Source organism: Trachurus japonicus, chromosome 21 (genome assembly GCF_045865225.1).
Source record: "Trachurus japonicus isolate A0001 chromosome 21, Traja_1.0".
Taxonomy (NCBI): Eukaryota; Metazoa; Chordata; class Actinopteri; order Carangiformes; family Carangidae; genus Trachurus; species Trachurus japonicus.
The window spans coordinates 34,717,142-34,734,973 of NC_140927.1; the positions used below are offsets into that span (position 1 = coordinate 34,717,142).

Here is a 17,832-nt window from a genome sequence, read left to right on the forward strand (position 1 = left end):
TTGTTTCTGGTCTGTCTGGTTTCCTGGATGCTGTTTCAATCTGTCTGACCTCATGTTCCTCATTGACCCCTCCAGCCCCTCCCTCTGTGATGTAGAGCTCTGTGTAGATCTGGTTCAGAAGGGTTGGGTTTCCTGCTTTAGCGATCCCCTCAAACACACACTGGAACTTCTTCTTCAGGGCAGATTTGAGTTTACGTCCACAAACTGGAGCAAAATGTTCTGAATGAAAACACAAGAAATTAGATCAATAAGAAAATATAACATTTTAATTCCTCTAAACAACGACTATATGAACATGTTTCCCTCCGTGTGTTCATGTCAGTGAACGTCTCATTTGTCCGTCATGTTGAATCTTTAGAGAAATCCTCTTACCGCTCTGCAGACGCTCAGCCAGCTCCTCCTGCTTCATCCTCCTCAGGAAGTTCACTGTGATCTTCACTAATGCCTCTCTGCTGCTCCTCCTCTGCTCTTCATCCTCACCGTCCAACACCTCCTCATCCTCCCTCTGACTCCCTGAGCATTCTGGGTAATCTGGACTCAGAGCCTTGTGGATCTTCTTCAGCTCGTTCTTGACAAAAGTGACCATGTTCTCCTCCAGCAGCTGGAACAGAAACTCTATGAGTGACAGCATCAAACTAAAACCATGGAGCCAAACATCAGATCCATGTTGGACAGACTGACAATCCACTGGTGTCAAAGTGCAGCATGGAGATGATGGTGAACACAACAGATGTGACAGCAGCTGTTGGACATGTCCTCACCATAAATATGGAGTCCAGGGGTGTTTGATGCTGCTGGGCAGACTGACCACTGGGAACCTCTGAGCTCTCCTGGTCCACTCTGTGGAGGAATCAGTGTCAAGTCAACATCAGGACAGAGAGATAATACAAGATGGACTTTATATGTCCCCTGAGGACGTTCACAACAGACAGAGACACTTTGGTTTCAGACCTGGTCCAACAACACGTCGTACAAACTGGTTCTTTTCTACAATAACCTGAGTCTGACTGTCAGTTACAGCTTACATCTGATCAGCTGATCCACGTCCTCCTTTAAAGTTAATGATCTGTTCATTTGACCGGTTGCTCTTTAAAGACAGACAGCTGGGTCCAGGAGAGTCTGGTCTCTGCTGCTGGATGCTGAAACAACAACACAACTCATGTTGGACAGTTTTAGGTTTTCAAAAGAATTCTCTGCAAAGTTATTTTAAGGGTTACAAATGTGAGTGACTTCCTTTTCCTACATTTTGTAACAATGGGCCTCATTCACCAATATCTCTTTAAGTTCATTCATCTTCTATCCAGCTCATCCTCACTAGGGTGGAGGGTGAGCTGGAGCCTTTCTCAGCTGACTTTGGGCAGGAGGCGGAGTTCACCCTGGACAGCTCACCAGTCTATCACAGGGCCAACATATGAAGAGCTCTTTTCCAAAACGCGATAAACGCCAAATTTAAAAAAAATGAGTTTGTCACGCCATTTTGCTGTTTACTGAGCCTATTCACTGCTCCATCAATGTATCACGTCAAATCGCTACATTTCCATGTTTAAAAGGCACCGCAAGATGCAGTTCTCCTCCAAACCGTGATAAGCGCCAAATCTATTTTTAGCCAAAACGCGACATCTCCTCCCTCTCTTCAGAATTCTATGAGCAGCGCTCCATGCAGTCCAACATGGCGGTGCTCTGAACCCAGGTCTGTTTTCAGTCATTCATTCAGTAGTTTCTGGGTTCTGTGTTAATTATCTGTTAATGTGGTGGACACACTGTGCCGTTAAGTATACCCCCACAGCGGTTTAGTCCTCGTTGAAGTGACCCAATTGCACCTTCCTACTTACTGGTCCTGTCTGAGAGCACCGATTTACCGGCTGAAGCGCAAGAGCACCCTTCCTTTTGGATATACACACACACATTCACACCTATGGAAATAGCTCGCTCCTTCGTTGATTTCTCTTTTTTTTCCCTCTCCGGAGCTCCCCCATAGTTCTGGGAGGCACATGTCACTGTCGTAAAAAAATAAAAATAAAATAAAACTCGCCGTCACCACCTCCTCCACCCCCTACACGTCTTGTGTTTACAAGGAAGCTGCTGAAGGTAGAGAGCGGTGTTTGCTAAGCCCTGCTAACACGGAGCTAACGCTAACACGGAGCTAACGCTAACATGGCCACACAGACACAGACACAAAGACACAGACATACACACACGGGAATAAAGGTTCCAAAACGCGAAGGTGTGTGTGTGTGTGTCATGATGTATTACATTATCTTATAAAAGATCCATGGTTTGTGTGTGTCTGTGTTAGCATTAGCTCCGTTTAGCCACAAGCGGAACTTCATCAGTACAAACATTTCGTGTTTCCATGGTAGGGCTGTTCGATTTTGCCCAAAAGTAAAATCTCGATTTTCTTCTCTCAAAAATCGATTTCCGATTACGATTTTTTTGTTAAATGACAAACTATTTTGTGTGCTGTTTGTGTCTTTTTAAATGGACCTAGAGTCTAATTTAAAAAAAAAAAATCTATCTATCTATCTATCTATCTATCTATCTATCTATCTATCTATCTATCTATCTATCTATCTATCTATCTATCTATCTATCTATTTTTTTTATTCAAAACTTTGTTTCACAATACAAAACAGTTTTTCAAAATAATATGCAATATATAAAGCACGTCTGTCTGTCTGTCTGTCTGTCTGTCTGTCTGTCTGTCTGTCTGTCTGTCTGTCTATCTATCTATCTATCTATCTATGTGACGTCAACTGACTGCCTTCCACTGATTGGCCAGAGCGTTGTCACCAGAAGAGTCGCAAGCGTGACGTCCGACCATAGGTCCGTTACGAGAATTTTACAGTAAAAACACACCGACAAACTGTTGTTATTCTGTCACCTGAGTTAAATGTCTGCTGTGTGGAAAACCACGCGGTCCGTAATCGAGACGACACGGCTGTAGCCGCTGTTATATGACGACCCCACCCCCGCTGAAGAACTCAGCTGTAATTTAGAAGACCTAATCCTTGTCATATCACAGTACCGCTGTGATATGACGGCCGAGTCGAGCTGAGCCGAACCGAGCAGAGCTGTAACTGTGTAGTGGAAAAGGGCTGTTGGTCTTTTCGGCAATGAAATCCTCGCTGGTCATAGCAGAATGCCGACATGCTTGTTTACAGTGTGTGGGGAGAGCAGTGGGAGAGCGTGATGGGAGGAAGGAGGCGGCAGTCATTACGGTAATTCAGCGCAGCGCAGATTCATGAACGGGGGCTTACCGTAATTACCCTAGTTAGAGTAAAAAATCGATTGTTAGGATTTCACGTTTTTAACATTGTCCTAGCCAAATAATCGCGATTACGATTTTAAATTGATTAATCGAACAGCCCTATTCCATGGTTTCCTCCGACTTTCCGAACTCAAACCAATCACGATTCATGACATGCATGACGTCATCTGCGTTCTTATCTCGTACTGCCATAAGGCAGTTTCTCGCGATAGTTCTATCCATTGACGAGATTTGTGACAATGAGACGGAGGACTGATCTTGCAAGTGCGGTTTTAAGCCGGTGGGGGGGGGGGGGGATGGGGGGCACTTTGGCCTAGACCCCATTCACCTCATAATAGGTCACTCAACCATCACAGTGTCTCTGAGCCACAATAATTACAGCCGAAATCCTGCATAGTTCTGCTTTAACCTGCATGTCTTTGGTCTGTGGGAGGAAGCTGGAGAGAACCCACACATCCACGGGGAGAACATGCAAACTCTACGACAGATTCATGAACGTGTTGTTAAATCCAGAATGTCAGAGAAGGTGAGTTGAGAAGGAAAGTTAAAATGTCCAAACAAAAATCTACAGGGAGCGTTGGACTCCAAACATAAAAAGAACTTTAGTGCTGAAGTGGAGCGACTGCTGCAGGAAGTGAACAAAAAGCAGCTGTTATATTTAGCAGCGTCAGCAGTGGATGCAATAACAGAAAAAAGATGCATGGGATGCTGTCAGTCATTCACTGAACGTGTCTGAGTTTTAACTCAGCTTTTAATGAGAATCATTGAAATGTGACTCCACAGGAAGAACGTTCAACAGAAACTCAAAACCTTTGAAATGTAGTTTTGTCTCTTACATCTGATCAGCTGATCCACGTCCTCCTTTAACACTAGAACCGCCAACATTCCATGTACTCCTAGAACCGCCAAGAGGTAATTTTGACCTCCATTCATTCTAATGCAAAAATGGTAAATGGACTGCATTTATATAGCCATGTATATTATATAAGCAACCAGACACACAACTCAAAACACTTTATAGTAATGCTTCACATTCATATACATACACATACTTTACAAAAAATAACAATAGTCATTGCTAGGCAACCAATATAGACGACTCTTTATTTTTCTATTTTTCGAACAGTGTGTGTATATAAAAATTTTCAAAATTGTTACAAATTTCTGAATTCATGTCCATTTCTCATGAGAGCAAGGGACTGTCATTGTTATGTTCAATGTTTATGAGTAATGTTCATTTGTTATCTGTTTGACACCTGGTTCAACTGTTTGACAACTTTCTAATATCTGAACTCGTGTTGTGTTGTGGGATGAGGTCAAAATGACTAACTAACTAAATAACTAACTATCTAACTAACTAACTGACAAACTGAGTGACTAAATGGACATTCTTTAGCCCAGATTGCAATGATTGGAAAATCAGTTTTATATTTTTTTATATACACACACTGTTCGAAAAATAGAAAAATAAAGAGTCGTCTATATTGGTTGCCTAGCAACGACTATTGTTATTTTTGGTAAAGTATGTGTATGTATATGAATGTGAAGCATTACCATAAAGTGTTTTGAACTGTGTGTCTGGCTGACTTTATAATATATATGGCTATATAAATGCAGTACATTTAGCATTTTTGCATTAGAATGAATGGAGGTCAAAATTATGGAAAGCCGTTTTATATGAATGAAATAATGAAATAAATTAATAAATGCATAAATAAATAAATATAGCCATGAAATGAGTCCCGAATTAAATAAATAGGTTGATAAATAGATATAAATGAAATATAAATACATATATTTTTATTTTAAAAACAACATTTTTATTTTTCCAGGAGACTTTTATTTTCTAACGCCTCATTTATTTATTTCCAGATACTTTTATTTCCTAATGTCACATTTATTTATTTCCGGTTACTTTTATTTCATAACGTCACATTTATTTATTTCTGGGGACTTTTATTTCATAGCATCACATTTATTTATTTCCGGCGACTTTTATTTCATAACGTCACATTTATTTCTCTCCTCTTTTATTTCATGCTGCAATATTCAAATGAGGGGGCGGGGTTATCTGGATCCTTTCAGAGTAAAACATCACACGACGGCCTATTCACCTTATTTTGCGCTGGATCTAGTGTGTGGAAGTGCTGTTGTTGTGAATTGTTGAACAATCCACTTCCCTATCCACTGAGCTATGTGTTAGTAGCCTACTGGCACTCTGGTTGAGAAGAACAAGTAGTACGTTTACGTGTCTGCTCTGCTCTTTCCCACAGAAGCAGTAGCTTACGTGAATTTGCCGTCGGACCGCAGTAGCCGTCATCGTTGCCGCCGATAGCGGTGCGTATCCAAACGACGGCTGTTTTAAGTTTGCCCCGATGTTTTTCGGAGAAGTGAAGCTCCAGGTCCGAGCAGCGACCGCGACATCATAGAGGCAGCAGCCCGGCTCCTGACGTGCTCCGCCGGCTATACGGTCCTCGCCCAGGTGGAGAAAACGACCGCTAATTAAAGCAGATAACAGCGGCACGGCCGTTTCGGCTAATGCTGCGTTCAAGGCAGGCTTTTGAAACCGTAAGTTACAGCTTCAAGTCACAACTACGACTTGGTAGCGTTCCAGGTAACCCGTAGCTCGTGTTTTTACCGTCCTGTTGTCTGTGAAAGTTCCCTATAACGGCCACTCGTAACTTCCGACCCGTGAACTCGTACCAGATCGAACTGGTATGACTTCACAGGAAGGAAAAACACAAAGTACGAGTTTCCTTGAACGCACCATGAGTTAGCAGCCCCCGCCCTTGTCAGGCATCAATTGGTCCTCGTGCTATAAACGGGCATTTTTTTCAAACTGACTCAGATAGTTACAATGACTGTCCGACAACATACTAGAAAGGAGAAATGAACGTAATAGTCTCTACCTCTACCTTTCGTGTTTCCATGGTTTCCTCTAGGGCTGACCCAAAAAAATCAAAGCTTCGAAGCTTCGTTCGTTGCCATTGTAACCCCTAGTACTGTACCTTTAATGTTGAGGCAGCAAAATATCACATGACAATGAGGGTTAACTTACTCTAGGTCCAATGAGGAGACTGCTGATCGATAGCAGGCTGATTACTGGATTCAAACCTGTAACACCTACCCCAAGAACTACACATACACACAGACTGAAGGTTTAAAGGAGTTATATTGGACTCACTGAATCTCTTTTGCAGCGATGATCTCAACAGGTAAGTGACACAAAATTAATGTACAGAATCCACAGTGTAACCATTACAATTTATGTTCACAGTTATTCAAAATGTCTCTTTGATTTTTACCCAAAATAAAATGAAATTAATAAAAAAAGAAAAACCTCTGAGATCTCAGGTAATGTAAATTGTAAAAGTAAAGTGTCCCAAAAGTTCAAATAAACAAAAAAATAAAATGAGTGCACTCAGTCCTACCGCCCTCTTATTAACGAGTGTCCAGTGGGGAGTATTGCAGGGGGGGGGTGAAGATGGGGATGGAGGTGTGAATGACCAGGGTAGGGGGGAAACCAGGATGGAGATGGAGATGAAGATGGATGGATGGCAGCAGGCGAACCGAGGACCCAGGTGAAGGACTCTACGAAAAAAAACCAGCCTACACAACCATGCAGAAAATTACTCATTTTGTCCATAATAAAAATAATAAGTCCATTTGAATGCATTTAAATAAAGTTACTGCTTTTCAGTGTCCATTTTACTTCATTACAACTACTTTTTTAAATGAATTTTTCAATATAACATTTCCCCATGAACTTGTAATACACATCATAGCTCAATAAACACACATGAATTCACATTTAGCACATGAAAATAATTAACCTCTGCTTTTTAGCATAACGATCATGTTATTTATACAGAAATCACATAAATTTTACAGTTCACACGGTGAAAAAACATTCTTTTTAACTCAACACTCTCGTCAGCTTAGCTGCATGAACTTCTGCTACTGAGGCCTACTGGTTTAGCACCGCATTAGCCTGCACCAAGCGGCTATGAAAAAATTCACACACACAACCACAACTAGCAGCAGAATATTCACAACCAATTAACACATACTTCAACATTAACGAATCGTTCAGGCCGATTCAAAATCTGTCCCGACTGGTTTTAGAGACTATTCATGGCTAATTGTTCAGCATTTAGCACTCTGATAGCATGCTAATGGAGCATCGATGGTGACTCACCGGGACTTCTATTTGTTTACATTCGTTCACGTCGTCCAACTCGAACTCACGGCACTCCGGTGGTCTCCTCTGTCTCTCGGTCTTCAGGTTTCTGACTTCTAACTCTTAGTTTTTTATCAGTTCAAATCTTAAGTTCGTTTTCTCCTTTTTCTCTTCTCTTCCAGCTACTCACACAGCACACCAGGCATCGTCGAGAGGGACTCGCAAAGATCGGTGCAAAGGTGAGATGCTCACTCGCGTCAGCTTTTCGCTCACTGAAAACTGCGCACAAAAACTGTCACCTGACTTAAAGAGACAGTAACACATATACGGATTTGTTCACAGGAGAAGCTATTTTCACTGGTCCCTTCTCATGGAAATAAATACTAATGAGCTGCAATATTAAAGAATGCTTTAACATTAATACATATACAAATAATTAACTATAAACAACCTGGGGTTTATTAACCCGGGTTACATCCTCCCCCTCTTACTGCATGAGTCCCTGCATGCACATTAAACCCTACAAGGGACGTGACAGGGGCTGCTAGACACTGGGGTAATAATAATATCTTCCAGGCTTTCAAAAAACGAGGTCAAGGCAAGGATCAAAGGTTTCCCCAGCTCATCGTAGGTGAACTTAGGGGGAACTCGCCTTTCTCGGTTCGAACGTCTGGGTTCTGGTGAGTGGTATTCTTGGACAACATTTATATCCTCTTCAGGCCCTTGAGGGGCGGGGTCATGCTGCTGTCCAGAAGGGACCATCTCACTTTCCTCATGAACTATTGAGTTGTTTCCACTCCCTTCCTCTTCAAGTGTATCCCACTCTGGAATGTCTACAACGACATGATCCGTTGATCGAGCAAAAGGTGGGTCTACAGGTTTGCTTGACTGGTCAGGACTTGACTGTTTGGATGTGAGTGAGTGCTGTGAGTGAAAGTCAGGAGCGTTTGGATTGAGGGAATGCTGTGAGTGAATGTCAGGAGGGTTTGGATTGAGTGAGGTCAGGGGTTGTCTCGTAGGTATACACTCTATTTCCTGAACAAAAGGTCCCCACGAAGTGATTTGTGGTGGTCCCTCAAAAACATCATCAACCTCCTCTTCATCTGTCAAATCTCCCTCTGCATCACATTCCGCCTGCTGATTCCTCACCTTACTGCTTCTCAAATCCATTTTCCTTGCTTTGTTTAGCTGTGGTCCCTGCTCTGGAGGTTCCTCGACAGGCAGAAACCCACAGGGCAAAAGCAGGTCTCTATGAAGAGTACGGTGCGGCCCACTGCCCTTCTCAGGCTTGACAACGTACACAGGTCCACCATCAACTTGTTTGACGACAACGTGAACAGGTCGCTCCCACCTGTCAGCCAACTTGTGTTTCCCACGCACGCTGACGTTCTTCACCAGGACACGGTCACCTTCAACCAGTTCAGCAGCTCTGACTTTGGCATCAAACCGCAGCTTGTTCCTCTCTCCTGCTTTCCTGGAACTTTCAGCTGCCAGGGCGTAGCTTTCATGGAGGCGTTGACGCAGGTTCTGCACATATTCCGAATGTGTCTTATGGGTCTCAGTGAGAGGTTTGGTGCCCAGGATGAGATCAACTGGGAGGGTCGGCTGCCGGCCAAACATCAACTCATATGGGGAATACCCCGTCGTGTCATTCCGCGTACAATTGTACGCATGTACAAGGGGTTTAACGAAATCTCTCCAGTGTTGTTTGTCCTTCTCCTCCAAGGTTCCGAGCATGCTTAACAGGGTCCTATTAAAGCGCTCAACAGGATTCCCTTGGGGATGATAGGGTGTTGTGCGGATCTTATCCGCTCCAATCAACGAACACAACTCTCTGATCATGTGGGATTCAAAGTCCCTCCCCTGATCACTGTGGAGGCGGCTAGGGAACCCGTAATGGACAAGGAAGTTCTCCCAAAGGGCCCTAGCGACCGTCCTGGCCTTTTGATCCTTTGTTGGCACTGCCACTGCGAACTTCGTGAAATGGTCAGTGATGACCAAGATGTTCCGGGTGTCACGGCTATCAGGTTCGAGGGACAGATAGTCCATGCAGACCAACTGTAACGGGTAAGTTGTTTTGATGTTTACCATAGGTGCTGCTCTCTGTGGCTGAGCTTTCCTCCTGGTACATCTTCCACAGGTGTGACATTTCTTATCGATGGATTCTTTCATTCTTGGCCAATAAAATCGAGCTCTAGCCAGACTCAACACACGCTCAGGTCCCAGGTGACCGACTTCATCATGTAACCCATGAAGAGCCCTGTCTCTATACTGTGCAGGCAGTACAAGCTGATAGATGATGTCTCCTCGATCAAAGCACCTTCTGTGGAGGATGCCATCTCTGAGTTCAAGCTTGTTCCACTCTCTGAGGAGCAATTTGACCTCAGGCTCTTCCGTGCTTACAGTTTTGAAACTGGGCTTCCGTGCGCCATCCAAAAAGGCGATGATTTTCCTTATTGAAGGGTCCTCCCTTTGTGCCTTATGCCAACATTCCTTTGTCATGCCAGGCAGAGTGGTTTGGCCTTGGTTAACAAACGAATCAGGCACTGATGAAGCGTCTGTGGCGAGGGACTCTGCGAAAACAGGAAGTTGAGGTGAGGTGACAGTATGACGATGACAGAGTGCAGAGATGGCATCTGTGGGAATCTCCTTTTCCTCCCCCTCTAGAATGCGCTTTGCCATCGCCTCAATCCTCTCTTTCTCCTGTATGAAGTCCTCGTCTTCCTGAGGTGGAGCCTGCGGCCGTCGAGACAGACCGTCCGCATCCCCGTTGGTATGTCCTGCACGATACTTGATGTTGAATCTGAAAGTTGACAGGGCAGCCAACCAGCGGTGTCCTGCTGCATCAAGCTTGGCGGAGGTAAGGACATAGGTGAGCGGATTATTGTCTGTCAGAACAGTAAAATCGGTACCATAGAGGTAGTCATTGAATTTTTCGCAGATCGCCCACTTTAAAGCTAGATACTCCAGCTTGTGAGTTGGGTAATTTTTCTCACTCTTTGATAAGCCTCTACTGGCGTAGGCTATCACGCGGAGCTTCCCGCCTTGCTCCTGATAAAGAGCAGCGCCCAGACCTTCACAGCAAGCGTCTGTGTGTAACACGTACGGGAGCCTGGGATCCGCAAAAGCGAGGACAGGAGCTGACGTCAACTTGTCAATGAGTGTTCTGAAAGCGGTCTCGCACTCAGACGTCCACTCTTCATCAAAAGGAGCTTTCGGATGGACACAGTTCTTTGGACGATCTCTTTTGTAGGCCTTACCTCTCTTCTTGGCTGGATAGTATCCAACAGTGAGAGCGTTGAGGGGCTTGGCAATTTTAGAATAGCCTTCCACGAAACGCCTATAATATCCGGCGAAGCCCAAAAAACGCTTCAGCTCCTCTCTATTCCGAGGACAAGGCCAGTCTTTAAGAGCGGAGACTTTATCTGGATCGGTGTGGACCCCTTGGGCATCCACCACATGACCAAGGTATTTCACAGATGACCTAAAAAAATGGCATTTCTCAGGTGACAGTCTTAAGCCATAGTCCTTGAGACGGTGTAATACCTTCATGAGCCTCGTCTCATGCTCTTCGAGTGTCTCTGAAAAGACTATGAGGTCATCTAAAAACACGAGAACCTCACTCAGATGCAGGTCTCCGACACACCTTTCCATGAGGCGCTGGAAAGTGCTAGGAGCGTTGGTCACGCCTTGTGGCATACGGTTAAATTCGTAGAAGCCCAAGGGACATGTGAACGCTGTCTTTGGCTTATCCTCCTCTGCCATCTCCACCTGATAATAGCCAGACCTGAGATCCATCACGGAGAACCACCTTGCTCCACTCAGGGCTGAGAATGTCTCCTCAATATTGGGGAGGGGCATATGCATCTTTTATAGTGCGGGTGTTCAGCTTCCTATAATCGATACACAGCCTAATCTTCCCATTCTTCTTCCTAACCAACACCACTGGTGAGGCGAAGGGGCTCTCAGACTCTCTTATTATTCCAGCATCGAGGAGCTCCCTGAGGTGCTGTTTCACAGCCTCCCTATCGCTTGGGTGTATTGGCCTTGGGCGCTCCTTAAAGGGCGTCTGGTCCTGCAAGCGGATATGGTGTTTCACAGCGGTGGTGTGGCCCAAGGAGAGCTCGTCGACAGCAAAGACCTCGGGGATGGAATTCAGCTGGTCTGAAATTCGCTGCTTCCAGTCCTCAGGCATAGGCGAGTCATCAAGGTTGAATGAGAGCTTCTCACTTGGCACCTGAGGATCAGTGGTCACGGATTGCATGGCACTCAGGGGCGTTGCACTCTGAACAGCAAGAACTTCGCCAATGACACACCTTGGAGGCAGAGTAACACTGTGATCTGCTGTATTTCTGAGAGTGACAGGGATCTTGGTGGAGGCCTTACAGGTAATATTCATAAGTGCACATTCAAGGAACAGCCCACCAGGTAAGGAAGGAGATTCGGGGGGTTCAAGGACAAAAGAGGTGTTGGGATTTTCCTTCCCCACCCTGACATCTCCAACCACGCACAGCTTGTGCCCTGCTGGAACAGTGACGGGGTTCCTCCCATGCAACTTCACAAGACAAGGTTTGTTTTCATTTTCATGTACTTTGGCAACGTATTGGAGAAGCAATGCAAACTTATCTGACCTCCTCCGGAATGTCAGCCTGTCATGGTCCATCCCGCGCCGGTGGAGTTGCAGCAGAACGTTTGTACCTACCAACACTGGAATTCGGCTATTAAACTGGCACTCGGGCACAACAAGCGCTAGTGCGGTTAGCCGCTCCTCCGCACCAGTCACACTGTCAGGGAAGGTTAGAGGGACCTCAACATAGCCGAGGTAAGGTACAGACTGGCCTCCAGCCCCTTCAACCTCGAGCAAATGATGGATGGGCTGAATGGGGAAGGATGCCAGGTAGTTGGAACGGAAAGTCTCTGAAATGGTGGTAACTTGAGATCCTGTATCGAGGATAGATTGACATCTTGTGTCCCCTACGGAGACTGTAGAGACACAGCGAGGGCCCACCAACCCAGGAGGTAAGGTGTTAACTCCCGTTTCTTCTTCCACATTGTGGGTCATTGCTGTGGGACTTGTCTGATTGACGTCCTCAGCTCCTGGTCGTCCCGTTGCAGGAGCCTCTACAAGTTTAAAGATGCTTCAGGGGATCCCTGTCGTGCCCAGAATCTGTTACGCTTTTCTCTGAGTTCTTCATTCTTTTTCCGTACAAGGCCAGGGTTGGGTTCATTGGTGCAATTTGCGGCAATGTGGCCATCTTCTCCGCACTTAAAGCAGAACCATGGTCTTGGTTGAGTGGGAGTTTGGGGCGTCGGAGGATTTGTGACACGGACTACTAAACTTTCACTTTGCAAGGGCGTTTCCCTCCTTGTTGAATTGTTTGGGGGCCCTTCACGTTCGAATTTGTTTCTCTCTTTGTGTAACAGCTGTGCAACTTCTTTCCGAAGTTCTGCGACTTCCCTTTCAAGTTTGGAGCTTGCATCAGGCTTTTTGGGAACTGTGACACTAGGTTCCCCATCAAATGCTGACATGCTCAAGACTGAATGAACATGTGCTGCAGCCTTTGTGCTTCCTAGATGTTTTTTCATCCTGTCCATCTTGGCAGCCCGCCGGTCCTCTTCTGTTCTCAATAGAAGCAGTAATTCTGGGAAAGATGGGGGACTAGTTTTCCTGTGCTCAAGCTGGAGGCCAATGATCAAACTCTGGTCCCAGCATCCTCGACAAAATTGCCTGAGTAAGTACTTATCTGATTCTGCAGGCGAAACTCCCCCTCTGGAGATGGCTTTAGTAAGAAGGGTTTGGAGGCGGTTTAGATAGACAGACGGTTTCTCCCCAGAATTCTGGTTTGAACCCAAGAACGTCGCAAATAGCTCTTCTCCATCCTCTACTACTCCGAATGCGGATTCAAGCTGAGTGAGGTAAGCTGCAGGTGGTGCATTTGTTCCAAGAGGCTTGACAATGTCAGCAGCTGGGCTGAGCAGACTCTCCAAGATCCTTCTTACCTTTTGGGAGTCGGATAATGAAACATCATTGAGGAGAAGGTCCACCTGGGTGCGCCAGGCATCATAATCAACTTCGCCGTTTGGCTTTGGAAGTCGTCCTGAGAAGGTCCGGACTCTGCTTTGGCCGAAGCTAGATGGTGTTGCATCACTGCGAATGAAATGTTCAACGATAACCTTCTGGACTTGAGGTGGATTAATCGTGCTCGCATTCAGAAGTGGAGGACTTATGGGGGAGCTGAGGTGGGGAGTATCAGAAGCTGGATCAGCTGGGCTTGGCTCAGGACTGTCAGCTGGACCTTCATCAGTTGCTCTGCTCCCACTACTTGCTGTAGGAACAGGTTCATCTGACAACTGGAGGTGAGTATCGGGGCTCAGTGGGGGAACAGGGTTTGATGGGACGCGTTGTAACTCCTGCTGAAGTACATTCCAAAAACCAGCTTTACTACTCCCAGCAAGAGTGCTCAGGTCAGCTAAGCATCTTTGGGCTAACTCTCTCCCAAGCTCCTCTTGACACACCTCACGAATGGTTCTCACATGCCAGGTAATGTTGGGATCACGGGGGCTAGGTACATGGCCAAGGTTTGCAGGATCAAGCCTTGAAATTGCCTGCTCTGAGGAATACTCTACAAGGGTTCTGGCTTTTGGCTGATCTGGCACGTCGGGAACCCTGACCATTTTCTTTACGTCCCCGATAACCTTAAAGAAGTCGGTTATTTCTTCGTCAGTATACTGTTCATCTATGCCCGTAACATAAAGGCAACTTGGTCCATGTACATCACACTGGTTGCAAAGATCCATTTTGTCATGCACTTAAAGTTTACTGAGTTTTTATGGTCAATGATAATTTGCACGACGAATCAACTCAACTCTAAAGTCTGTGTGAGACTACTTATTTCAGACTAGCCTATTTGGGGTAGGATCTAACTTTATTTACAGCAGTCTCCTGGCTGGCTCGCCACTTTGTAACCCCTAGTACTGTACCTTTAATGTTGAGGCAGCAAAATATCACATGACAATGAGGGTTAACTTACTCTAGGTCCAATGAGGAGACTGCTGATCGATAGCAGGCTGATTACTGGATTCAAACCTGTAACACCTACCCCAAGAACTACACATACACACAGACTGAAGGTTTAAAGGAGTTATATTGGACTCACTGAATCTCTTTTGCAGCGATGATCTCAACAGGTAAGTGACACAAAATTAATGTACAGAATCCACAGTGTAACCATTACAATTTATGTTCACAGTTATTCAAAATGTCTCTTTGATTTTTACCCAAAATAAAATGAAATTAATAAAAAAAGAAAAACCTCTGAGATCTCAGGTAATGTAAATTGTAAAAGTAAAGTGTCCCAAAAGTTCAAATAAACAAAAAAAATAAAATGAGTGCACTCAGTCCTACCGCCCTCTTATTAACGAGTGTCCAGTGGGGAGTATTGCAGGGGGGGGGGTGAAGATGGGGATGGAGGTGTGAATGACCAGGGTAGGGGGGGAAACCAGGATGGAGATGGAGATGAAGATGGATGGATGGCAGCAGGCGAACCGAGGACCCAGGTGAAGGACTCTACGAAAAAAACCAGCCTACACAACCATGCAGAAAATTACTCATTTTGTCCATAATAAAAATAATAAGTCCATTTGAATGCATTTAAATAAAGTTACTGCTTTTCAGTGTCCATTTTACTTCATTACAACTACTTTTTTAAATGAATTTTTCAATATAACATTTCCCCATGAACTTGTAATACACATCATAGCTCAATAAACACACATGAATTCACATTTAGCACATGAAAATAATTAACCTCTGCTTTTTAGCATAACGATCATGTTATTTATACAGAAATCACATAAATTTTACAGTTCACACGGTGAAAAAACATTCTTTTTAACTCAACACTCTCGTCAGCTTAGCTGCATGAACTTCTGCTACTGAGGCCTACTGGTTTAGCACCGCATTAGCCTGCACCAAGCGGCTATGAAAAAATTCACACACACAACCACAACTAGCAGCAGAATATTCACAACCAATTAACACATACTTCAACATTAACGAATCGTTCAGGCCGATTCAAAATCTGTCCCGACTGGTTTTAGAGACTATTCATGGCTAATTGTTCAGCATTTAGCACTCTGATAGCATGCTAATGGAGCATCGATGGTGACTCACCGGGACTTCTATTTGTTTACATTCGTTCACGTCGTCCAACTCGAACTCACGGCACTCCGGTGGTCTCCTCTGTCTCTCGGTCTTCAGGTTTCTGACTTCTAACTCTTAGTTTTTTATCAGTTCAAATCTTAAGTTCGTTTTCTCCTTTTTCTCTTCTCTTCCAGCTACTCACACAGCACACCAGGCATCGTCGAGAGGGACTCGCAAAGATCAGTGCAAAGGTGAGATGCTCACTCGCGTCAGCTTTTCGCTCACTGAAAACTGCGCACAAAAACTGTCACCTGACTTAAAGAGACAGTAACACATATACGGATTTGTTCACAGGAGAAGCTATTTTCACTGGTCCCTTCTCATGGAAATAAATACTAATGAGCTGCAATATTAAAGAATGCTTTAACATTAATACATATACAAATAATTAACTATAAACAACCTGGGGTTTATTAACCCGGGTTACACCATGAAAAATCGATCATTAAGTCCGTGATCGATTGTTTTTTTTTTTCTTCCTTTTTGACACCGGTTCTCATCGGCAATTGTTACATTACAATGAGTAGGCTACTTGGCATCCTGGAAACCTGCCTGATTTTGGAGATATGCAGTGTTTGTTTGCCATTACTTTAATTATTTCCACAGTCAGACGTTACGGTCGCCGCCGCCCAGCCCCCCCCACCTGATCGCGCACCCCCCCGGCCGTCGAAGCTTCGATTAAAATCTATTTTATGTCTGCGAAGCTTCGATTATCAAAATATGATAATCGGTTCAGCCCGAGTTTCCTCCGACTTTCCGAACTCAAACCAATCACGATTCATGACATACATGACGTCATCTGTGTTCTTATCTCGTACTGCCATAAGGCAGTTTCTCATGATAGTTCTATCCATTGACGAGATTTGAGACACCGAGGCGGAGGACTGATCTTGCAAGTGCGGTTTTCGGGGGGGGGGGGGGGGGGGGGCCGCAGGCACTTTGGCCATCACAGTGTCTCTGAGCCACAATAATTACAGCCGAAATCCTGCATAGTTCTGCTTTAACCTGCATGTCTTTGGTCTGTGGGAGGAAGCTGGAGAGAACCCACACATGCACGGGGCAGCTGTTATATTTAGCAGCGTCAGCAGTGGATGCAATAACAGAAAGAAAGATGCATGGGATGCTGTCAGTCATTCACTGAACGTGTGTCTGAGTTATAACTTAGTTTTTAATAAGAATCATTGAAATGTGACTCCACAGGAAGAACGTTCAACAGAAACTCAAAACCTTTGAAATGTAGTTTTGTCTCTTACATCCGATCAGCTGATCCACGTCCTCCTTTAAAGTTAATGCTCCAGTCCTTTGAGTGGTTGCTCTTTAAAGACAGACAGCTGGGTTCAGGAGAGTCTGGTCTCTGCTGCTGGATCCTGAAACAACAACACAACTGATAAATGTGCATGTTGGAGAAAAACTGATGAGAAATATCTTCAATCTTTTAATAAACACAACAACTGACTTTTAGAGAGAAAAGTCTTTCTGACTGTTTTAAACTCTGACCTTTGACCTGTGTTCTGGCTCTTGGTTTTAGAGGGAGGGGCTCCCTCCTCTCTGTCCTCACACTGATCCATGCTGCTGAGCTCACATCCACATCAGCTCACACACACTTTGTAGCTTCACCTGCAGAGGAAACACACATCATTCATCTGCACAGCAGCTCACATGTCCATCATGTCTCCAGCTGCTCCTCCACTGATTGGCTCTTCTCCTCTGCTTCATATCAGTGTCAGCTGAATGCAGTCACACAGCAGTGAGGAAGAGGAAGCTGCCATCAGCTGCTCTACTTCTACTATCAGTCCACTAGATGGCGTCATGAAGCTGCAGCCCAGCAACATGATCCATGGACCACTGTTTCCATCCACTGACACACACAAGGACTGAGATCCACTGAGTTGATGTGACACAGTCTCTGTGTGGACAGCGTCCCTGTAGAAAACCACTGGACCAAACAAGCTACACACACAACAACTGGGCCTCCACTTATTTCACCTCACAGCTCCACTATCACAACATTCACTCATTTCACTCTCCAGCTGCCACTGACACTTATTGTCTCTGTCCATCCATTCATCGTCTGCTCCATCAAATGTCACAAAATACAAATGATGCGTTCAAGTTCCTCTCAGTCTGAGGCCACGTCTTCAAATGTCTCATTTTGTCACAGCAACAATCAAAGAGACAAAA

At 44.8% G+C, this 17,832-nt stretch overlaps 2 protein-coding genes across 2 annotated transcripts in view; both read right to left on the bottom strand.

Moving 5' to 3' along the window:
• LOC146965679 (NLR family CARD domain-containing protein 3-like) overlaps positions 1-596 on the bottom strand; it is a 47,343-nt gene extending 46,747 nt beyond the window's left edge. Inside the window, exon 1 of the mRNA XM_085765039.1 lies at positions 373-596. Within this exon, the coding sequence (XP_085621165.1) occupies positions 373-586 (214 nt within the window). The 5' untranslated portion in view covers positions 587-596. The remainder of the gene's footprint in view (positions 1-372) is intronic.
• LOC146965678 (protein NLRC3-like) overlaps positions 1-17,832 on the bottom strand; it is a 197,640-nt gene that overhangs the window by 66,847 nt on the left and 112,961 nt on the right. The window lies entirely within an intron of this gene.